Source organism: Mobula birostris, chromosome 13, assembly GCF_030028105.1.
Source record: "Mobula birostris isolate sMobBir1 chromosome 13, sMobBir1.hap1, whole genome shotgun sequence".
Classification (NCBI taxonomy): domain Eukaryota; kingdom Metazoa; phylum Chordata; class Chondrichthyes; order Myliobatiformes; family Myliobatidae; genus Mobula; species Mobula birostris.
In genome coordinates this window covers 81,876,378-81,901,827 of record NC_092382.1, presented here as the reverse complement: position 1 = coordinate 81,901,827, position 25,450 = coordinate 81,876,378, and the positions used below count along the sequence as shown (strand labels likewise).

The following is a 25,450-nucleotide window of genomic DNA, read 5'->3' as shown; positions in this document are numbered from 1 at the left end:
TTGGCGTCCCACACCATCTCAGTGGAAAAAGCCAGCTTGCGCTTACCCCATCTATAACCCTCACAATTTTGATACACTTCCATCAAATCTCGCCTCAATCTTCTACATTCCAAGGAATAAAGCCCAGACCTGTTCAATCTCTCCTCATAACCCAAGTCCTCCAGACCTGGCAACATCCTTGCGAATTTTCTCTGAACTCTTTCAACCTCTTTTACATCTTCCTGTAGGTTGGTGACCAAACTGCACACAATACTCCAAGTTAGTCCTCACCAATGTCTTGTACAACATCAACATAACATCCATCTCCTGTACTCAGTACTTTGGTTTATGAAGGCCAATGTGCCAAAATCTTTCTTTCTATCCCTATCAAACTGTGACACCACTATCAGTGAAATATAGACCTGTATTCCCAGACCCCTTTCTTCTACAACACTTCTCAGTGCCCGACCAGTCACTGTGTAATTCTAGGTCCTACCAAGGTGCAACACTTCACACTTGTGAGCATTAAATTCCATTCTCCATTTCACAACCCATTTTCCCAGCTGGTCTAGATCACACTGCAAGCCATGATAGTCTTCCTCGCTGTCCACTACACCACCAGTCTTGGTGTCAGCCACAAATTTGCTGATCCAGTTAACCACACTATCATCCAGATTACTGATATAAATGACAAACAACAACAGATCCAGCACTGATCCCTGTGGCACACCCCTAGTCACAGGCCTCCAGTCAGAGAGGCAACCATCTGCTACCACAGTCTGGCTTCTCCCAAAGACAGTGTCTCATCCAATTTACTATCCCATCTTGAATGCTGAGTGACTGAACCTTCTTGACCAACCTCCCAGATGAGACATTATCAAGTGCCTTGCTAAAGTCCATGTAGACAACATCCACTGCCTTGCCTTCATCCACTTTCCTGATAACATCCTCGAGAGACTCTATAAGGTTGGTTAGACATGACCTACCGTGCACAAAACCATGCTGCCTATCTCTAATCAGACCACATCTATCGAAATACTTATATATCCAGTTGCTGCACATATGTTCCAATAACTCTCCCACTACTGATGTCAAGCTCACTAACATAAAATTTTCTTGTTTACCTTTAGAGCCTTTCTTGAACAGCAGAACAACACTGGCTGTCCTCCAATCCTCCAGTACCTCACCTGTCACTAAGGATGATTTAAATATTTGTGCTTGGGCCCCGACAATTTTTGCACTTGTCTTCCGCAGCGTCCCAGGGAACAACTTGTCAGGCCCTGGGGATTTATCCATGGTAATTTGCCTTAAGACAACAAACACCTCCACATCTGTAATCTGTACAGGGTCCTTTCTAACTCTCAACCAGTTTCGTGTGTCCTGCACCTTGGGTGCAATGCAACTCTCTTCATGACATATCCATCATTCCCTTCAACTCCTGGATGATCTGGAATTCATCCATTTCCAGCTCCAACTCCCGAACGTGCAGGGTTACAAGCTGCAGCTGGATGCACATCTTGTAGGTGAGGGTGTCAAGGACACTGGAAGTCTCTCCAGCTTCCCACCAATGTCCCGTCTAATTTGTAATGACCGGTGTGCCAAAAAATCTTGCCTGTGCAATTTTTACCCATTGACAACAACATGTGCAAACTGAACTTTAAACAGAGAGGTATTTATTTTAACAGCTAGCAAATGAGAACTCTGATGCCCTCTGGGTTTGATTGAGTTCATCTGCACTCTCACACAACCTATATAGCAGGCCTGTAGAGGGTTATGAAGGACTTTCTCGCCAGACCTTTTGCACACCGTCCATATCTGATTTGCTCGCTAAATGATGCTTTAAAAAGTCAGATTTCCAAATATTACTCCACTTCCTCCCACTTGCAAATTCTCCAGCAACTTTTGCATTGCCACAATACACACAGGTAATACCAGTTTCTGTTTTGTACATAAACATTTCCCCTGTATCCTCCCCCAGGGGACTGATGACCAATGAATATGAACGGAAGGGCAGGTCTCATTGGAGAATGGCACATTTGTGATGTGAAAGCTACTTGTTGATCAGGACAAAGGCGTTTGATATCATTATGTACCCAGAGAGAATGGGTCAAAACATGTTCCCACGGGTACAAAGGTCCAGAACAAGAGGAGGTAGAACAAGCAACACACACAAAATGCTGGAGGAACTCAGCAGGCCAGGAAGCATCTATGGAAAAGAGTACAAATGCTGAATTCCTCCAGCAATTTGTGTGTGCTGCTTGGATTTCCAGCATCTGCAGATTTTCTCTTGTTTGTGATTGGAGGCAGAACAAAGGTGATTTTCTCAACTGGTGATGTAAAAGATTTTGTTCCCTTTCTCCAAGTTTCCAATCCTTGCACTTAGACAGCTGGAGCTCAGCTCTGTCTGAGAGATCCATCGGTTCCCATTCCCTCATCAGCCGGAAGCTCCCCGGGGCCCGTGTACGGGTTGTGGGGCTGAGAGAGAGGGAAGAGAACAGGACTGTCCCGGGATTACGGGCACGGTGTCCGGAGCTCACAGCAACTGTCCCGAGTACGGTGTTGAAAACCCCCACCCGCAGCCGGGGAATATCTCTTACCTGGAGCCGATTTCTCGAGGCCTTTTATGTACTGAGCGCATGCGCGATATTCGGGAACAGCCTGTGCATTCGATCGGTGTTTCAGCGACAGTGAACATTGTTGTGCAGAGCCTTCTGGGTAATCACGGTGCCATTAAAAGTTTCTGCAAGCACCGGTTCCATGTCCATACCTCAGGTTTTTTGTGTGTAGAAAACTCAGCAGCTCTTTCAATGCAGAAAGCAGCTCCCATAAGCAATGCATAAACTATCAGAAAACTTTCCGCGTGTCTAATGCCAAAGTAGAACCTTGTTACAAATGCAGATATAAAACACAAGAGATTCTACTGTTGCTGGAAATGTAAATACACACACACATAACGCTGGAAGAACTCCGCAGTTCATGCAGCAACTAAGCAGAGGAGTACACAATCCAGGCATGCTGAAGGCACTCGGCCTAAACGTTGCCTATTTACTCTCCACATTTGCGGCCTGATCTGTTGATTTCCTCCAGTATTTTGCTGAAATTATCCACCTTTTTTTTCCAATCAAACAGTTTCAAAATGTTTCTGATCTTTCATTTGTAGCCATATTCTGCTGGTTGAATTCCTCTTCCTCCTCGTCCTTGTAAACTCTTAATTCCCATCTCTTTCTGGAGCCCCAACGCCCTGATTCAAGCTGGTAACTCTTTGGTTTCTGACTCTATACAATCGAAGATTCACTTGCTCATCTGCTGTCAGACTTCAGAGGCGCATTTAAGCAACCCAGCTGTCTGAGGCACAGACCTTTTAAATGAGTGAAAATGACACAAAACTTTGAAAAGAGCAGGGAAGAAGGAGCTTAACCACCTCAGACCAGAGCCCTGAAGAACGTTAAAACCACAGTGAGCTCATTGTGTTATTCAGCCTGGACAGAAGCATGCAGGAAATTCATGCAGGTGTATAGGATGATAGAAACATAGAAAATAGGAGCAGGAGTAGGCCATTCGGCCCTTCGAGCCTGCACCGCCATTTATTATGATCATGGCTGATCATCCAACTCAGAACCCCGCCCCAGCCTTCCCTCCATACCCCCTGATCCCCGTAGCCACAAGGGCCATATCTTAAATATAGCCAATGAACTGGCCTCAACTGTTTCCTGTGGCAGAGAATTCCACAGACTCACCACTCTCTGTGTGAAGAAGTTTTTCCTAATCTCGGTCCTAAAAGGCTTCCCCTTTATCCTCAAACTGTGACCCCTTGTTCTGGACTTCCCCAACATCGGAAACAATCTTCCTGCATCTAGCCTGTCCAATCCCTTTAGGATTTTATACGTTTCAATCAGATCCCCCCTCAATCTTCTAAATTCCAACGAGTACAAGCCCAGTTCATCCAGTCTTTCTTCATATGAAAGTCCTGCCATCCCAGGAATCAATCTGGTGAACCTTCTTTGTACTCCCTCTATGGCAAGGATGTCTTTCCTCAGATTAGGGGACCAAAACTGCACACAATACTCCAGGTGTGGTCTCACCAAGACCTCGTACAACTGCAGTAGTACCTCCCTGCTCCTGTACTCGAATCCTCTCACTATAAATGCCAGCATACCATTCGCCTTTTTCACCGCCTGCTGTACCTGCATGCCCACTTTCAATGACTGGTGTATAATGACACCCAGGTCTCGTTGCACCTCCCCTTTTCCTAATCGGCCACCATTCAGATAATAATCTGTTTTCCTATTTTTGCCACCAAAGTGGATAACTTCACATTTATCCACATTAAATTGCATCTGCCATGAATTTGCCCACTCACCCAACCTATCCAAGTCACTCTGCATCCTCTTAGCATCCTCCTCACAGCTAACACTGCCACCTAGCTTCGTGTCATCCGCAAACTTGGAGATGCTGCATTTAATTCCCTCATCCAAGTCATTAATATATATTGTAAACAACTGGGGTCCCAGCACTGAGCCTTGCGGTAACCCACTAGTCACCGCCTGCCATTCTGAAAAGGTCCCGTTTATTCCCATGCTTTGCTTCTTGTCTGCCAACCAATTCTCTATCCACATCAATACCTTACCCCCAATACCGTGTGCTTTAAGTTTGCACACTAATCTCCTGTGTGGGACCTTGTCAAAAGCCTTTTGAAAATCCAAATATACCACATCCACTGGTTCTCCCCTATGCACTCTACTAGTTACATCCTCAAAAATTCTATGAGATTCGTCAGACATGATTTTCCTTTCACAAATCCATGCTGACTTTTTCCGATGATTTCACTGCTTTCCAAATGTGCTATTATCACATCTTTGATAACTGACTCCAGCAGTTTCCCCACCACCGACGTTAGGCTAACCGGTCGATAATTCCCCGGTTTCTCTCTCCCTCCTTTTTTAAAAAGTGGTGTTACATTAGCCACCCTCCAATCCTCAGGAACTAGTCCAGAATCTAACGAGTTTTGAAAAATTATCACTAATGCATCCACTATTTCTTGGGCTACTTCCTTAAGCACTCTAGGATGCAGACCATCTGGCCCTGGGGATTTATCTGCCTTCAATCCCTTCAATTTACCTAACACCACTTCCCTACTAACATGTATTTCGCTCAGTTCCTCCATCTGACTGGACCCTCTGTCCCCTACTATTTCTGAAAGATTATTTATGTCCTCCTTAGTGAAGACAGAACCAAAGTAATCATTCAATTGGTCTGCCATGTCCTTGCTCCCCATAATCAATTCACCTGTTTCTGTCTGTAGGGGACCTACATTTGTCTTTACCAGTCTTTTCCTTTTTACATATCTATAAAAGCTTTTACAGTCAGTTTTTATGTTCCCTGCCAGTTTTCTCTCATAATCTTTTTTCCCTTTCCTAATTAAGCCCTTTGTCCTCCTCTGCTGAACTCTGAATTCCTCCCAGTCCTCAGGTGAGCCACTTTCTCTGGCTAATTTGTATGCTTCTTCTTTGGAATTGATACTATCCCTAATTTCTCTTGTCAGCCACGGGTGCACTACCTTCCTTGATTTATTCTTTTGCCAAACTGGGATGAGAGGCATTGGTCCAGTCGATAGGCAGAGGCTTTTTCCCAGGGCTGAAACGGCTAACACGAGGGGGCATAGGTTTAAGGTGCTTGGAGGTAGGTACAGAGGAGATGTCAGAGCTAAGTGTTTTAAACAAAGTGTGGTGTGTGTGTGGAATGCACTGCCAGCGACGGTGGTAGAGGTGGATACAATGGGGTCTTTTAAGAGACTCTTAGATAGGTACATGGAGATTAGGAAAATGGAGGGCTATGCGGTAGGGTAATTCTAGGCAGGTTCTAGAGTAAGTTACATGGTCGTGACATCATTTTGAGCCAAAGGATATGCAATGTGCTGTAGATTTCTATGATTCTCTGAAATTCATGGAAAATCTCCTATCCCACGGAGTGGTGACTAGTTACAACCTGTCATCACAGGGAGAGTGAGAAGGGAACAGCAGGGATAGATTTTGATATACTGATATGGAACAGAAACATGGGTAGGGATCAGATGGCCGAGAGGACTCTCTAGTGTACATTGTGAGCGTGGTAGAGACAGTAAGTACCTGAGACACGGAATTTGTTACAGAACTGATCTATCTTTCACAGATCCACAATATTAAATCCCAGTCTAGTTTAAGGCTAACATCAGCAGAACAGACTCTTCCAATGCTCAGTGACCAGGGTTCAGTCCTGGGTGCGATGAGCAGCTGCAAGAACTGCAGAATCTGACAGTAACAGTTCCTCATGAACCTGCAGCTGCCTTCAGTCACCATATTGGTGAAACATTTAACACAAAGCCATGCATTTGAGAATTTAGACATTTCTATTTTTCTGAACTTCTCATAAATATGTAGTTTAGTTAAGCTTTGCTCCAGAATTTCCACACAATTAAAAGAGTTTATTACATTTTTTTTATTTTTAGTTTTGCTCCACTTACATAATTTAACTATGTATATTATTGTAATTCACAATTGTTAAAATCTATTGTTATGAATTAGGTTCTACTGCTGCCGCAGAGACAACCAATGTCATGACATATGCCGGTGCTATTAAACCTGATTCTGATATTGATATGGGAGACACCCCGCCCCCCACCGGTCACCTGATCCCAGTTACCGCAGATTGTAATGCGAGATTGAAGCCTTTTCTACTGACCTGCATTCCTCAGAAATGACAATAGTTCAGATAAGTTTCCTTCTGAGGTTTCAAAACAGAAGCTCAGTCTGTCTAATATTTCCACACAATTAAAATGGGGAGGAATGCAGCAAGAATAACCGGGTTGTGAGGATCTTTGAGTATATGGCCTGCTTTTCCGACGCAGGGGAAGTGTAGGAAGAGTCCATGGAGGGGAGGCTTGTGTCTCTGATGTTCTCTGCTCTCCAAAGTTCTCTGCAGTTTCTTGCAGTCATGGGCAGAGCAGTAGCCATACGAAGGCGTGAAGTATCGACAAGAAGCTCAGAGACCTCGGCCTTCACCCTGCCTTGTGTAGCTGGATCCTGGACATCCTGTCAGATCGCCGGCAGGTGGTAAGAGTGGGCTCCCTCACCTCTGTCTCTCTGACCCTCAGCACACATACCCCACAAGGTTGTCTCCTTCACTCTCTGTGCACCCATGACTTGTGTAGCCACCCACAGCTCCAATCTGCTAGTTAAATTCGCTGACGACACTACACTGATTGGCCTAATCTCAAATAATAACGAGGCAGCCTACAGAGAAGAAGTAATCACCTCTACACAGTGGTGTCAAGAAAACAACCTCTCCCTCAATGTCACAAAAACAAAGGAGCTGGTTGTGGACCACAGGAGGAATGGAGACAGGGACCAAATTCAACATTTCCAAGTCTGTTATTGACACGAAATGCACGTTTTAATATTGAACACGACACAATGTATTTTACATATTGTTACTGACATAAAACGTATTTATAGATTGTTACTGACAGAGCATCGTATAATTTGTGTTCCGTGTGTTATCTGAATGTACTTGCCTGTGATGCTGCCACAAGTCAGTGTTTCTCTGTACCTGCACCTTCCCGTACTTGTGCACTTGGCAATAAATTCAACAGGAGCTGAGAAATCTCAGTGAGATTTGATTAGTGATGATCATCTTGGCAGCTCGGTCGGTCGAATGTATGAGACGGTACACTGTTAAATGCAAAACCCTGAACAGTGTTGATGATCAGAGGGATCTTAGACTCCAAATTCATCCCTCCCTGAAAGAGACTGCACAGATTGATCGGGTGGTTAAGAAGGCAAATGGCGTGGTTGTCTTTATTAGTTGAAGCACTGAGTTGAAAAGTCGGGAAGTTGTGTTGCGGCTGCTGCGAGCCTGCGGTCGGACTGTGACTGTGTCTTTAAGAGCGCCGGAGTGAGGAGGCGGGACTATGACGTTAGTCACCGGCTGACGGCGCTAACTGTGGATTTAACCATAAGAGAGAGAGAGCGATCTGCAGACAGGCAGTCGGGGGAGGGATAGGGAGAGAGAGAGAGAACCCAGACAGGATATGAGGTAGTGATCCTGGACCCTGAGGGTGGCCACATCTTGGCACAAGAGGAGGCGATGGGTTGACACGTCGGAACGGGAATGGGAATCGGAATGAAAATGTTTGTACACCGGGAAGTCCCGCTCGGAGCAGATAGTTCAAAGGTTAATTTATTATCAAAGCAAGTATCCATAAACAACTCTGAGTTTTTTTTCTTCTCCTCCAGAGAGTCACGAAACAAACAAAGAACATAAAAGTCGTTCAGAGAGAAAAAAATCAAACTCCCACCCCAACTCCGTATAAAAAGGAACGGCATCCCGATCGTCAACCCCCCAAAACCCACTCCTCCCACAAATGGGAACAATAACATCGATCCCCCAGTAAAAACAACCCGACCCCGCACAACTGCGGAGGAGCCGGTGTCACCGGTGTAGAGGAGCCGCATCGGGAGCAGCGGACACAACAGGCGACCCCGGAAGATTCACAGGTGAAGGGTCGCCTCACCTGGAAGGATGTTTGGACAACGGAGAGAGTTCGGCCGTCCGGCCCTTTCACTGTGACCCCCGAACTCCACATTAAATCCGTCCAAACGAATCTGGGTGAACTTTAATGACCAATAAACATAATTCCTCTCTTTGATCAGCTGTCTGAATGATTCCCTGACTCTGAGAGGAAGGGGTGTCTATGGTCCACATTGTCAGGGTGTTGAGTTTACCAGGAGACAGAGACTGCAGGGACGGGAGGTTTTCTGGTCACTAATACACTGTGTGTGGACCCCGCTGGCAATTCTGGTGTTGTGACCCGAATCGAGACAAACACCACGCTGCCCACTCCACCAACAACACGGCACAGCCGGACACATAACAGGGGACTTTACATCTCACAACACTGGATTCAGTGATGAAACCCGAGATTAATGTTGTTGTCCCACTGAAATCATAAGAAACGTCCATTAAGGTGTTTTTAAATACCAGCGCACCCCCACAGGTGACGTCACACATGGTTTCCCCTCGCGCGTACCTGACGTCACACACGCACTGCTCTGCTCGCGCTGAAGCGGTTTAACGGTTGAGCTACCGACCACGAGACCCCTCCACCCACAACCTTCGCTGCGCTGTAGTCATTGGCCCGAAGCGATGTCAATCACTGTTTACGCCCAATAGCGGAGGCGGAACAGCCGAGAGGGCGTTACCCCGCTGACATCTCTTCTCAAAGAGGAACAAATCCCAAAGTAAATGTCCGCTTTCTGATTTATTTCCATTTCCCTCCGAGGGAAGTTGGGGCGTTTGTGAAGCGTCTCCTGCGGCCGGAGTCTGATGTATGGCTGAGAGGTAGGAGGAGACCGCTCGGCCCGTCGGTTTGATGCCGGTTCCCTGGGGAGGGAGAATCCCTTCTGTGTCACAGACGCAGACAGTGCCAGAGACCTGATCACTGTGACCTTCCTCCGTTAGGTCACCGTCATAGCCCACCCTGAATCTATCCCAAGTAACATACATGTTGCTGAAGGGGGTGGTAACAGTGGTACTCTCCTTTCCCCTTCCTGACTGTCGCCCGGTTTCCTGTGTCCTGCACCTTGAGGGCACCTACCTCTGCCAATGTCCTATCTATCACCTCCTTAGACACCCGAATGATCCGGAGTTCATCCACTTCCAGATTCAATGCGGTTTGTTAGAAGCTGCTGCTGGATTCAGTAGCCGCAGCCGTAGCGGTGCCTCCTACCCACATTCCACAAAAGGAGCATTGCACCAACCTGCCTGTCATCTCTACTGCCCTAGCTGAGCAGATATAAGGAAGACAATGAAATAAGCTGAGTTTTTCTTTCCTTTGCCCTCTCAGACTGAAGCCTCTATTCGCGAAAGCCTGGAAGAGTTAAATCCTCAGGATCACCACTCTGACTCTGTCTACTCAGACGAAGGCCGCCGCGCTTGGCCTTTCATTTGCTCATCAATCGCAAACGGGGACTGGTCGCTATCAAAGCTCTTTTTCTCTGTACAGACCCGGCGCTGCCTTTCATCCTCGGCCACCTGACTGAAGTCCCCTTTGCTCAAAACTCCTGATGTCCGCATTGGTCACCTGTCTAAGCTCTTCTCCGTTCAAAGCTCCTTTTCCGAGCATATGTTCAATAAAATTAAAGGTTAACCTTGTCTACTGTGAATACCGAAGCTGCGAATGGAGCAGCCATAAGGACTGAGAGGATGTCCGAAACATCCGGCATAAAATGAACGAAGATCCATATTTCAAAGGAGAGGAGATCGCCGAGTACCGCCTGTTCAACTGACGCAGGACCCCATGATGACGGCGAGGATAACCTACAGAGATGGGCAGAGAAACAAACCACAAGACATGTGAAGTGTGTGCGCCCGGAGAGTGGGTCAATAATGGCATCCAAATCCCTTGCGGAAAGTTCAGGCCAGGTATTGGGAAGATAAGCAGAGTGGGGTAAAAAGATGGTACCCATTATATGGTCAGATCAGTAGCCATTTGCTGTCATGACGGGTCTCCTGCTGCGGCTCATAAAGGAGCGATTCAGAAAATGCAGAGGATCAAATCATCTCTCTTCGCTGCGCCCAGGAATCAGCCACACAAAGGCTCAAGTCCCCGGTCAGTTTTGTGGGTTTTGTTCTCCGTGGCCTTTCATTATCCGGCAGTACAGCATAGAAACTGATTTTCCCTCTTCCTCTAATCCTCACATTAGCCTCTTACCTCTTCTCCTCACCTGCCTATCACCTCGCCCCTGGTGTCCCTCCTCCTATGGGCTATTCTCCCCTCCTATCGGCACCACGATGTTGTGCTGAACCATATGAGTAATGAAGTGGGCAAGGAATCTAAACCCCTTTGCCTGTGCACTGTCCATATCCTTCTATTTCCAATAGGCCTATCAAAAATCCTCTTCAAAGTGTTTGATCTGTCTCCTTTTCCCGCCATCCCAGGCTCCACATCTCAGGTACTCACTACTTTCTGAGTGAAAACATGCCCCTCACATCTCTTTTGAAGTTACCACCTCTCACCTGGGGAGGGGGTCGGTGAGGGAGAAGTACGATCGATCTGCTCTATAAACCGGCGTCACCGGACATGGTGGAGGATTACAAGTACCTGGGGATACGAATTGACAATAAACTGGACTGGTCAAAGAACACTGAGGCTGTCTACAAGAAGGGTCAGAGCCGTCTCTATTTCCTGAGGAGACTGAGGTCCTTTAACATCTGCAGGACGATGCTGAGGATGTTCTACGAGTCTGGGCTGGCTAGTGCTATCATGTTTGCTGTTGTGTGCTGGGGCAGCAGGCTGAGGGTAGAAGATACCAACAGAATCAACAAACTCATTCGTAAGGCCAGTGATGTTGTGGGGATGGAACTGGACTCTCTCACGGTGGTGTCTGAAAAGAGGATGCTGTCTAATTTGCATGCCATCTTGGTCAATGTCTCCCATCCACTACATAATGTACTGGTTGGGCACAGGAGTACATTCAGCCAGAGACTCATTCCACCGAGATGCAGCACAGAGCGTCATAGGAAGTCATTCCTGCCTGTAGCCATCAAACTTTACAACTCCTCCCTTGGAGGGTCAGACACCCTGAGCCAATAGGCTGGTCCTCGACTTATTTCATAATTTACTGGCATAATTCACATATTACTGTTTAACTATTTATGATTCTATTGCTATTTATTATTTCTGGTACAACTGTAACGAAAACCAGTTTCCCCCGGGATCAATAAAGTATGACTATGACTATGACTAAATAACAACTCAGCCTTCGCCGGTGCTCATAAACTTCTGTGCCTCGACTGATAACGCAAACATGTTATATGTCTTCCTAATCACTCAATCAACCTGTATAACCATTTTCAGAGATTTCGATCCCAATATAATTCTGCCCCTCAACATCATGGTGCTCTTGTTTTTTGTCTCTTTACGTTTGGCCTACCAATGTGCAACACTTCACATTCAACTGGCTAAGCCTGGTGAGGGCAACTCCCTTTGCACTCAAGAAGCGTGGCACCATCCAGTGCAGGGCATCCACTTTATTGGTACCGCTTCCACAAGCATCCAATCCCTCCACTAGTGACGGACAATTGCTGCAGTGTGTACTATCCACCAGACACACTGCAGCAGCACACCGAATTTCCTGAAGCAGCACCTTCCAGACACACGACCACTACCATCTAGAAAACGAGAAAAAGCAGTTACCTAGGAACATATTCACTTGGGAATCCCAATCCAAGTCACCACCATCCCGATTTGGAAAAATATCGCCGTTCCTTCATTGTCGCTGGGTCACAATCATGAACTTCCCTCCGTAATAGCGCGGTGAGTGGACCTACACCTCACAGTCTGCTGCAGTTCCAGAAGGCAGCTCATCCACACATTCTCAATGTCAGGTAGGGATGGGCAATAAATTCTGGTTTAACTAGCGAGGTGCACATTCGGTATTTTTTTTAAACCTCCGTCTGTCAGTTCTCCGCCTACACTGGTTCTGTCATCCCTGTGATACACATAGCCAACTATATTTCATTTGGGTCCTTTCGACTCACGTGATACTGTTGCCCCGTGAAGTGATCCGCGCCCGGTAACATGAGAGCGAGTCCTTCCACTCCTCCTTCAATCGCCTGCTCGAGTGGGTACCGGTAGAATCTGGTCAACCGCAGCAGCTGGATGTCGTCACGACCGGACAGAAAGGCGGATTTTTCGGAGTTCAGATCTGTGAAGAGTTGAGGTAAAATCTGTTCTGAGAAATCCACCGCTCTGACATCTCCTACCGCATTTGTCGAACACGACTTATTCACAATGAAGCCGTTACCGACATGAGGTAAATGTCTCGTAAATCAGACACAGCACAAAGGTTGCAGGTAGCTCCCCTTCACCTCTGCTGTACCAACAGCCTATCACAGCGTGCCAATGGCTGAAAGACACGCTGTCTAGATAGATTGACATATAAATATATAGATAGATAGATAGATAGACAGACAGACAGACTGACTGATAGATTAATGGATAGATAGGCATTAATATCGAAGTAGTAAAATGGATCCAGCAGTGGCTGGATGGGAGACGCCAGAGAGTAGTGGTGGATAACTGTGTGTCAGATCGGAGGACATTGTGTAGCAGTGTGCCTCAGGGATCTGTACTGGGTCCAGTGTTGTTTGTCATATATATTAATGATCTGGATGATGGGGTGGTAAATTGGATTAGTAAGTATGCAGATGATGCTAAAATAGGTGGCGTTGTGGATGATGAAGTAGGTTTTCAAAGCTTGCAGAGAGATTTAGGCCAGTTAGAAGAGTGGGTTGAAAGATGGCAGCTGGAGTTTAATGCTGAAAAAATGTGAGGTGCTACATTTTGGTAGGACTAATCAAAATAGGACATACGTGGTAAATGGTAGGGCATTAAAGAATGCAGTAGAACAGAGGGATCTGGGAATAATGGTGCATAGTTCCCTGAAGGTGGAATCTCATGTGGATAGGGTGGTGAAGAAAGCTTTTGGTATGCTGGCCTTTATTAATCAGGGCATTGAGTATAAGAGTTGGGATGTAATGTTGAAATTGTATAAGGAATTGGTAAGGCCAAATTTAGAGTATTGTATACAGTTCAGGACACCGAATTACAGGAAAGATGTCAATAAAATTGAGGCAGTACAGAGGAGGTTTACTAAAATGCTGACTGGGTTTCATCTCCTAAGTTACAGAGAAAGGTTGAACAAGTTAGGTCTTTATTCTTTGGAGCGTAGAAGGTTGAGGGGGGACTTGATAGAGGTGTTTAAAATTATGAGGGGGATTGATAGAGTTGACGTGGATAGGCTTTTTCCATTGAGTGGGGGAGATTGAAACAAGAGGACATGAGTTGAGAGTTAAAGGACAAAAGTTTAGGGGTAAAATGAGGGGGAACTTCTTTACTCAGAGAGTGGTAGCTGTGTGGAACGAGCTTCCAGCAGAAGTGGTTGAGGCAGATTCGATGTTGTCGTTAAAAATAAATTGGATAGATATATGGACATGAAAGGAATGAAGGGTTATGGGCCGAGTGGAGGTCAGTGGGACTAGGTGAGAGTAAGAGTTCGGCACGGACTAGAGGGGCCGAGATGGCCTGTTTCCGTGCTGTAATTGTTATATGGTTATATGGTTATAGATGCATACATGCATACAATTAAGTATTAAAGATGTGCGAGATATTTTTTGTTCACACAGTGAGTAGTGGGTACCTGGAACACTCTGCCGGGGTGGGATGTGGACGGCGGGACGGGTTAATCAAGGACAAAACTTGATTTACAGGAATATAAGCAACACACATGGAAGTTGCTGGTGAACGCAGCGGGCCAGGCAGCATCTTTAGGAAGAGGTACAGTCGACGTTTCAGGCCCAGACCCTTCATCAGGACTAACTGAAGGAAGAGTTAGTAAGAGATTCCCCTCCGCCTCTTCTGGGCAAACACTCCGTCACAGCGTGCCAACTGGCTGAGAGACATGCTGTCTGTTTTCTGGATGGTCACATCTCCCAAAACAATAGCTTCCGTGTTCCCACCTACGTTCCACACACCTCAGTTCATACAGTGACTTCCTGTTCCTGTTGTTCAGCCGTACCCTTTCCTGACACACATCTCTCGCCCCGCTGTTTCTGGTGGTTGATTCCTGTACCACACATGTGGACACGAAGTTCAGGACACCTGTGCCCCCGTGGAATCAAAATATCATTTTCAAGACAAATCTCAGTGTTCACTCGATTCACATACAAACGCTTCTTGCCTTAACCTAGAAGCCCATAAGGCAGAGGAGAAGAATCAGGCCATTCAGCCCATCGGGACTGCTCCACCATTCAAGGTACCATTCAAAAATGTTTGAATTGCTCTTAGATATAGAGGGGTATTTCGAAAGCGTTCATCGTGGGCTTACCTCTGTCCATTCTGATTCGGCTTTACGACAGTGTCTTCTTGCTTGCTCCCTTGTCTCCAAAAAAGAAAGCTCTCCATCCTGGCTGTGCTCTGAATTACATCAACAGCCTGTCGGGAAAGAGAGACGATATGATTAATTTGCAAATATGATATTTTCACACCTTCTTTGTCCAGCAGCCGCCCTTTGCTGAGGCACCCACTTGAAATATCGTTCAACATAACAAATATATAATTAGTGGATGTTTGTCCGCAGAATTCTCGAATGCCAGTGCACAAAATTTATTCTTGGCATCACGGTAGCTCTGCGGCTAGCTGGATGCAATGTGAGCTCGGGGCGTCAGAGTTTGTAGTTCAGTCCTCTGCAAGGAATTTGTACGTTCTCCCTCGTTCCTACCTAATAGCTCACTCGTATTTGCCGTGCTCCAATTTACTTTGTAATACTCTCCACCAAGGTCGACAGTTACCCCTTTTCATGACGAGCTTCAAACGTATTGGTTTTATTTTGTTTTGATTTTATTTGGAGAAACGGCACAGTAAAAGGGCTTTCGGGCCCATGGAGCCTCTTTACATCCAGGTGACCGGCTAAACATTCTTTTCAAGAGGTCTGGTACACAAGAGCAGGGATGTGATGCTGAGGCTTTATAAGGCACAGATGAAGGCTTGCTTTGAGTATTGTGAACAGTTTCTGGGGCCGCCATCTAACAAAAGATATGCTGGCATTGGGGTGGGTTCAGAGGAGTTTCAAAGGAAGATTCCGGGAATGAACGGGTTATCATACGAAGAAAGTTTGATAGCTCTGGGTCTGTACTTGCTGGAATTTGGAAGGATGAGGGCATATCTCATTCAAACCCGTCCAATATTGAAAGACCTAGACTGAGTAGATGTGGAAAGGATATTTCCTCTGGTGGGACAGTCTAGGTCAAGAGGGCACATCCTCAGTATAGAGGGCCGTCCGTTTAAAACAGAGATGCAGATAAGTTCATTTATCCAGACGGTGGTGAATTTGTAGAATTTATTACCACAGGCAGCAGTGGACACCAGGACTTCGGGCGTATTTAGGGCGGAGATTGATGTGGTATTGATTGAACACGGCATCATAGGTTACGGGGAGAGGGTTGAAGAGTGGGACTGAGGAGAAGAAGAAATTATCAGCTATGATGGAATGGCAGAGCAGACTCGATGGGCCAAATGGCCTAATTCTGCTCCGATGTCGTGTGGTCCGGAGGACGTTGGAAGATGGAAGGAAACAGACGCCGTTACAGGGAGAATGCATAAATTCCTTATAAACAGCGGTATAATTAAAGCCGGCTCGTTGGAGTTGCAATGTCATTGTGCTCACCGGCTCGCTGCCATGTCGCCTCTTATTCGGTGCATTAATCCAAAATAGCGTGCTGCCTTCTGGTCCTCCAGAAGTCCAGTATTTTAGAACAGGTCTTGGATTTGGTGTAAAGATATCTTAATCTCACAATATAGGGCAGCCAGAGAGAACACCTTTGAGTGTGGGGCGCAATTTTGCTCCTTTAGCAGCACATGGTTTCTGCAGAGGGAGCGGCAGGAACTTTCACCAGACTTTCACAGAGATGGAGGGCCACAATTAGTGCATGAACCCAGGCTCTCTGCAGAATAACGAGTTCATTGAAACAGACAGGTAGGATTCCTACAAGTTTTCCTATGCACAGCGATAGGGAGTGCCCCGGCATAAATCTGAAACAGCTGAGCATACGCTCACAAGAAGGAGAGGACTCGGTGGGACCCAGATGGGGTCCATGAAAGAGCCGTGAATTATTTGCTACAGAGAGCTGTGAGGGAGTTGTTTAACAGCATCCAAGGCAGGCCAGAAGAAACATTTGGACTTCAGTGGAATGATGATAAATTGGAAGTAAACAGGGTGAGGGCTGATGATGACTAACAGACCAGTTCTATTTTGCTGACTAACCTCGCCGTGTCACTTTATGATAAGTCAAAGGTTCGGAAGAAATTTTTGAAACCAGATGCATGGCATTTGAATCTTCATGCTGCCGCATTGTCCATCAAGAGTAATTCTGACCTTCTGCCTCTACACTATTATTCTTCTTTTTAATCAGTTTTAATCTTATTAATTCCTTCAGATATCCATAAATCTTCGTGATGAATTCTGGAGAGTTCAATTAATTATTGTCCAGTGCTCTCTGTTGCAGAAAGTTACAAATATTGACTCCCGTCTCAGTGAAGACATTTCTTCTCATCTTAATCAGAAATGACGGACCCCACAGCGAAGATCTTGCTCTAAGTAAGAACTTGAATGTGATTTTAAACACTGTGGGACAGCGGTTACGTGATTGGTTGAGGAGTAACCAATCAGGAGGGACGATGGCAGGAGCTGAGTGGATATATCACCCCCGGACTCGAGATAACTCGGCACCATCCCTGATGAAGATGGCGGAGTTTGTCATCGAAACGTCGGTTACCATCGATAGCCGCACCCGAGGGGGACTAATATTCTTGCGGGGTGGTTTGTTGAAACTGTTAGTGAGGGTTTAAACTAATTAGACAGGGGGTGACAACCGGAATGAAGGGACTCAAGATAGGACGGATGGTAAAAAAGCAAAGATAGCGTGCAGTCAGACTTTCAAGAAGGGCTGGCAGATGATAGGACAAAATTGCCGCCAGCTGGTAAGTATCATTGCATTAGCGATGCAGAATCAAAAAAGGTAGCCAATACAGTACTCAAAGTGTTATATTTCAATGCACGAAGTAAAAAGACATAAGTTGGATGATCTTATGGCACTATTACAGATGGCCAGGTATGATGTTGTGGCCATCACTGAATCATGGCTGAAGGATTGTTGTAGTTGGGTGCTGATGTCCATGCTTACATGTTGTATTGGAGGGATAGGAAGGTAGGCAGAGCGGGTGGTGTGGCTCGACTGGTAAAGAACGCCCTCAAATCAGCTGCAAGCCCGAGAAGAATTTAATTGCAATTTTGAGACGGTTAGCATTCGCTCCAGATTCCGTCCTCACCCCCACCCCCGCATCCAAACTGCTTAAACCAATACTGATTTGCGCTATTTAATTACCGCCCCCCCCCCCATATTCAGACAATGAACATCCCAGCTCTTCATTCAATATATACAAGGCACTGGAGGAACTCAGCGGGCCAGGCAGTATATATGGAAAAAAGGTAAACAGTCGACGTTTCTGGGCGAGAACCTTCATCAGGATTTTGTTTGACGAGCGTGGCAAGTCTGGTCCGTGATTGGTGATTTTAATTCACTCCAAGAGAGACAGTTAAAAATTTAGGGAAAAAAAAATAATCCCGAAAAATTGCAGCAGTATTCAAAGTTGGACTCTTATTTTTGGTCGTATATACTGTATTTAGAGACTAGAAGCAGCCGAATTATGGTTCTACAGGAGAATGTTGAAAATATCATGGCCTACATACACATCAAATGAAGAAGCTCTCAGAAGAGCGCAAGCAGTTCGATCACTCGTACCAACAATAAGAGAAAGACATCTCAGATTCCTAGGACACATCATGCGGAAAGATGAACTAGAAACATTCATACTCTCTGGAAAGATCGATGGGAGCAAACCTACAGGAAGACCTCGGCTTATGTACATCAAAAGCCTAGTCAGGTAGCTGCACATCGAGGAAATGGAAGTTTTCCAAAGAACGAGGGATAGATCTGTATGGAAAGCCATGGTCACCAACGTCCGCATCGGATATGGTAGCTAGACAGACAGACATATTTAGAGAAAGGTGTCGTTGTTCCTTTCCTCAATCGTCCCCGAAATAAAAGCAAATATTCCATCTCTTCAAATGTCACGTTGACTTTCATAACTCACAGTATTGAGGACAAGAGTCGGGATGTGATGTTGAAGTTGCATAAGACGTTGTGAGGCCTAATTTGCAGTATTGTGTGCAGTTTTGGTTACCAGGAAAGATGACAGAGGAAAGAATGCTGAGTGAATTTATTAGCTTATCGCAGGAATTGAGGACATGAGCCGTTGGGAAAGTTTGATAAACTGGAGTTTTACTTGCGAGAGCTTAGAAGAATGTAGGGAGATTTGACAGAGAAGCACAGATTAAAACACAAAAGATGAAAAGTTTAAAGGGAACACGAGTGGAAGCTTTTTCAATCAGAGGTTGGTGAGTTTGGGGAAAGAGCTGTCATTAACCCTCATACCCCATCCGTTATTTATTTATATACACACATTCCTTTTTTCTCTCTCCTTTTTCTCCCTCTGTCCCTCTCACTATACCCCTTGCCCATCCTGTGTTTTCCCCCTCCCTCTTTTCTTTCTCTCTAGGCCTCCTGTTCCGTGATCCTCTCATATCCCTTTTGCCAATCACCCATCCAGCTCCTGGCTCCATCCCTCCCCCTCCTGTCTTCTCCTATCATTTCGGATCTCCCCCTCCCCCTCCCACTTTCGATTCTCTTACTAGCTCTTCTTTCAGTTAGTCCTGACGAAGGGTCTCGGCCCGAAACGTCGAATGTACCTCTTCCTAGAGATGCTGCCTGGCCTGCTGCGTTCACCAGCAAATTTGATGTGTTTTGCTTGAAGTTCCAGCATCTGCAGATTTCCTCTTATTTGCGTCCATTCATGATCCGCCCAGGCGCTGCCGGCCCTGCCATTTTAGTGCCGTCTCGTCTTTCAACGCAGGTACTGTCATTCTCCCCGCCACCGACGTTGAGTTACTGAATGACTCGTTCCTGGTTTTCTCTGTTTCTCTCTTCCACCATCACCTCGCCCATCTATTTGATACTGTGTTTATTGCAGCTGCTCCCCAAGCCGCAGGACAATTGTGAAATCTGAAAGTCAGCATGTTGATACAATAGTATATGTCAATCCTCTCGGTTGTGGAAGAATTGGCAAAAGTTGTTTGGCAACATGTGATAGGATAATTGTACTGACCTACTTTGGGGGCTTGGTATAAATTTAGTTGCTCTTGCAAAACCTCTCAGCTGGAAAGGCGTGAACTACAGAATGTGCCCATCTCCAGCCCCGATGCATCTGGCACCATGCCCTCGTTCGTCCTGTTTGCCTGCTATGAGTCATGAAGCCAGAATAGAAGTTGTTTGTATAGATCTAATCTTTGTTCGCAGCCTGTGTCAGGAGGATTTTAGTAAAAAGTATCCTGTGACATATTAACTGTATAAAGGGTGCCTACTTGTCATCTCTGCTCTCAGGGTTAAGTGCCGGTAGAGATCAGTACTCTGTCTCACATTGGTAACGCGTAACGCCCCGCGAAATGTTTCACTGTTAACATAAAGGTCATTCTGTAGAAGCAGTGAGAGATAACAGATGCTTTGGAATGTGATCTGGCTCCTTTGGTCGGAGCGAGATGAAGAGGGAAGACGCTGGAGAGAACAGGTCGTAGGATACGAGGCGTTGAGGAGATCGTGATTGAATGGAAGCAGGCGTCGAGATCGACTGAGGATCAATGAATTGAGCTCCAACTTGTGCAAATTGGACTGTTTAATTATACTGGGCCCTTTTTATTTATTCTTCCTTTCCCTTACTGATCTTTTATTTGAGGTTCACAATATAATTCCTTTACTGATCTGCGGTATGTTGTCTGTTATTTCTTGGCACTGAGTTACAAATTACAAAGCATTCACACAAACCAGGGTTTGGGGCGAGAGAGCCGCCCCAGTCTAAAGGGCTTGTCGAACCGGAGTGTGGCTTCCCTAGACTTATAAAGCCAGGGAAACCAGCGGGATTTCACAAGGATAGTTTAAAAGTTCCTGCATCGAGGAATGGGGTCGAGTGAGTATTCAAGTAAAATAAATTTCCACGACATCGGTGGACTGATGACCTTTGGGTCCTTGGGGATTATCAGTTCTCAGGAATCGAGTTCTGTAGTTTTGATTTTACAGATGAAAATTTTATTGTCTCTTTCTTGCTTATTTATTTTCTAATGCTTCTGGGAGTTATTTCGTCATGTCGCCTATTGCTAAATTCATAAGATGGTATGTCGATGGCCTAATATGTATCCTCCTGTTTTCCACAGGCCGCAGGAACACATGTTTTCGATTTGAGCAAACAGTCATGAGGGCGAACAGACATTAGACAAAGAGCCTGATGAAGCCTCGGCCCGAAACGTTGACTCTTTACTCTTTTCCATAGATGATGCTGAGTTCTTCTATCATGTTGTGCGTGCTGCGTGCGGTTTTCCAGCAAATGCAGGTTTTCTCGCGTTTCTGATATGAAATAAATCTTTCTTTTTGTGGTTAGCGTCTAAATGGGTTCACTAAAACGCTAAACTGACGGGGTATATTGTTTCACACACAAAATACTGGAGGAACTCGGCAGGCCAGTAGCGACTGTGGAAAAAAAACACAGTCGACGCTTCGGATCGAGACCCTTCGGCAAGACTGGAAAAAAAAAGCTGAAGAGTAGATTTAAAAGCTGAAGGTGAGAAGAGACAAAAACACAAGGTGAAAGGTGAATCCTGAAGTGGGAGGGATGAAGCAAAGAGCTGGGAGGTCGATTGGTGAAAGAGACAGAAGGTCACGGAAGAAAGAAAAAAATAGGGAGGAGCAGATGTTCTGTTGTTTATAAATTGTTTTACCTGGATTCAAATTTCTAAAGCGTTTGTGGTCCTTCAAAGACAACAAACAAATTACACGTCCACTGTCTCACCGGGAGGATTTTAAAACCTCCCCGAGTGCAGCGTTGACCTTGGATAAACCAATAGGAAATCCAAACCGTGGCAAGGATTTAAAAAAAACCGCGGCCGATCACACAATATCGCCGGCAGAAGAGAGCCAATGATTGCTCCATCCCGCACCCCAACACAAGAACACTTTAAAAAAATATATGTTGCGTGAATGAATAATGGGAAATAAACATCAGAAGCGGCATTATTCTCGCCGAGGTCCGGCATAAAAATTCTATCACTTGTTTGATATATTTTCATAATCGATTCATGCAGCCAAACAGCTGAAGGGTTTTTGGCTGACTAGGGCGGTGCAGGTTGTTATTCTGTGGGACTGAGAACTCAGTATCTCTGTGCAAACAGCTGCCTGCCCGCAGGACGAATTCCAACATGCACATTCCTCAGGAGAGGGAGTGGCCTCTCTGCTGAAATCTCAGCAGCCGGCTCGGTAGCTTGCTGTCAATCAATACTGAAGGAACTGGGTTTAATATATTATTTAACATTCATTTTCCACGGAATGGCAGCAGAATCGATGCAAGAATAATATACATGTGATTTCGAATCCCAGAGTGAAGTAGTACCCGTTAGAGTTGGTGCCCGAAATGCTGCGGGTTTCTCATCTGTTATTTTTTTCTTTATTTTCGTGTTTGATGCACTGTCCTGATTCCTTCAGGTTGTTGCAGCCAAAGATGGTAATGGGATCAAGGTCCCACTGCCTATTAAATGCTCCCAAAGACGTTCACCTAAAATAGCCTTTGACAACCAAGTCCGGCTCCTGGCCTTCACGTGTGGTTTAGCTACTGACCCCGACGGAACAATAGACAAAAGACAATAGGTGCAGGAGTAGGCCATTCAGCCCTTCGAGCCAGCACTGTGATCATGACTGATCATCCACAATCAGTACCCTTTTCCTGCCTTCTCCCCATATCCCTTCACTCCGCTATCTTTAAGAGCTCCATCTAACTCTTTTTTGAAAGAAACCAGAGCATTGGCCTCCACTGCCTTCTGAGGCAGAGCATTCCACAGTTCCACAACCCTCTGGGTGAAAAGGTTTAACCTCAACTCCGTTCTAAATTGTCTACCCCTTATTCTTAAACTGTGGCTGGACTCCCCCAACATCGGGAACATGATTCCTGCCTCCAGCATGTCCAATCTCTTAATAATCTTATGTTTCAATCAAATCCCCTCTCATTCTTCTAAATTTCAGTGTATGCAACCCCAGTCGCTCCAATCTTTCAACGTATGGCAGTCCCACCATCCCGAGAATTAACCTCGTGAACCTACGCTGCACTCCCTCAATAGCAAGAATGCCCTTCCTCAAATTTAGAGACCAAAACTGTAACAATACTCCAGGTGTGGTCTCACCAGGGCCTTGCACAACTGCAGAAGGACCTCTTCGCTCCTATACTCAACTCCCCTTGTTATGAAGGCCAACATGCCATTAGCTTTCTTCACTGCCTGCTGTACCTGCATGCTTACTTTCATTGACTGATGAACAAGGACACCCAGATCTCGTTGTACTTCTCCTTTTCCTAACTTGACACTATTCAGATAGTAATCTGCCTTCCTATTCTTTCCATCATTGTGGATAACCTCACATTTATCCATATCAAACTGCATCTGCCATGCATCTGCTCACTCACCCAGCCTGTCCAAGTCACCCTGCATTCTCATAACATCGTCCTCACATGTCACACTGCCGCCCAGCTTTGTGTCATCTGCAAATTTGCTAATGTTACTTTTAATCCCTTCATCTAAATCATTAATGTATATTGTAAATAGCTGCAGTCCCAGCACTGAGCCTTGCAGTACCCCACTAGTCACTGCCTGCCATTCTGAAAAGGACCCATTAATCCCTACTCTTTGTTTCCTGCCTGCCAACCAATTTTCTATCCATGTCAGTACCCTACCCCCAATACAATGTGCTCTAATTTTGCACACTGACAGGAGAAGGGGCAAGGGTCTTAATAACAGCCGCTTCCGGTAGATGTGGCTCGTCAGCTGCGGCTGGCAGCTCGTCTAGAAGGAATACTTTGATCTCAAACCTCCGCGGCCTTATGGCTAGACCCACTCATGAGAAGAGCTCCGAGAGTAAACACAGAGGGAAAACTTCGGAGCTGGAGTTCCTACGTTGAGTTCAAAGCTGACTGGTAATTCCGGCGACGCTGCCGGTACCAAACTGTATCGATCTCTGCCGATCCTTTGTGTTCATCAGGCGAGTGGAGCGTGTGGAGCCTGCTATATGGGCAACAGTATCGTACTGACCTGGCTTGCGTACCTAGAAAGCTGGGACACAACATCGATGCTCAACTCTGGCCGACGGAGGTCCTCACCTCACACTGCCCAACGAAAAGGAGCCAAATACTCGAGTGTCAGACTGTGCCCTATGGCCCTTGACTGATCCCATACCGCGTCTGTGGGAGGAGGATGCAGCAGGGCTGGTAGAACCACTGACATGCCCGGCCTGGGGAAAAGGTGGACACCGCAGACCCGGTTCCACCCACCTGACCGAGCGGTCGGGTCTGGCTTTGGCAGTGGGGTAGAGGTGGTGCACCAGGTTGATTCCAGAGATGAGGGGTGTTAAACTATGATGAGAGATTGAGACACCTGGGACTGTACTCGCTGGAATTCAGAAGATTGAGAGAGGATCTCATAAAAAAAACATATAAAAATATGAAAGGGATGGATAAGATAGAGGCGGGATTTTTTCCAGTGGTAGGAAAGACTAGAACTAGGGGACATAGTCTCAAGATTCGGGGAGTAGATTTAGGACGGAGATCTCCCCCCCCCCCCCCCGATAAAGCAGTTAAGACTTCCTCAGTAAATATATTTAAGACAAGATTGGATAGATTTTTGCATAGTAGGGAAAGATCTTCAGCGGGTCGTCTCTAGCGCACAGAAGATCATCGGGACACAGCTCCCAGCCCTGGAGGACACCTACAGCTCTTGCTGCCTAGGGAAAGCTACAAGCATCTGTAAGGACAATACACACCCATGCAATCATCTGTTTGAACTTCTTCCATCTGGCAAACGTTATAAGACTTTCTATGCCCCGCACTCCCAGACTGAAAAATAGCTTTTGCCCCAGAGCTATAATTGCTCTGAACCAATCGATCAAGCATCATCCATAAATGTGTTATATTGCTACTTTAATATGGTTTTACGGCTGTCATGCATCTGAGTTGTGTTTTTGTACTGCTGGACATTGCTTGTGCTGGCTGGTTACTTGATTTTATTTATTGTTTACTTTATTTGTTGTTTTATAGCATTGAGTACGAGAGTTGCAAACTCTTTTTCGCTGTATTGGTGCATGACAAATTGTATTGTGCAATGACAATAAAGATTTTTCATTTCATTTCAATTAAGGGTGATGGGGAAAAGGCAGGCAGGTGGAGATGAGTTCATGGTCTGATCAGCCATGACCTTATTGAGTGGCAGAGCAGGCTAAACGGGCCGGATGGCCGACTCCTGCTTCTATGTCTCATATTCCTATCTTCTTATCTTCGACAGGGGCAGGTCGGACAGTGGGCCGAGGAGGAGGAGTACAGCGAATAGCGAAATCCCTGAGGAGAGCAAGGTGAAACACATGCAGAAATACTACAAGCTGCGTTAACCTTACCTCACGTTCGCAAGCAGTTTCTCAGTTGATTTCTGCGCAGATCTCACAAGTTCTTCCCTTGTTATTCAATCCCAGCTGTTCCTAACCAACCAGGCGCCTACGGATAATGGTAAGGATCCATGGTATCTAATCGGTCGGGAACGCTTGCTTGACCCCAGATTTGAGCCGGATGTTCTCTCGTTAAAGTCTGCAAGTCTCAGGCTGTGAATTCGAGCCGCCGACGCTCTGCAAGGTTCGAAGCTCCGCCCAGCAGGTCCCGTCCTGCCCGGGACAAGACGATTTTCAG

General features: G+C 46.0%; 1 protein-coding gene across 1 annotated transcript in view; it reads right to left on the bottom strand.

The window, feature by feature from the left end:
* LOC140208017 (uncharacterized) overlaps positions 1-25,450 on the bottom strand; it is an 84,549-nt gene that overhangs the window by 23,410 nt on the left and 35,689 nt on the right. Inside the window, exon 4 of the mRNA XM_072276549.1 lies at positions 12,556-12,722. Coding sequence (XP_072132650.1) covers positions 12,556-12,722 — 167 coding nt within the window. The remainder of the gene's footprint in view (positions 1-12,555; positions 12,723-25,450) is intronic.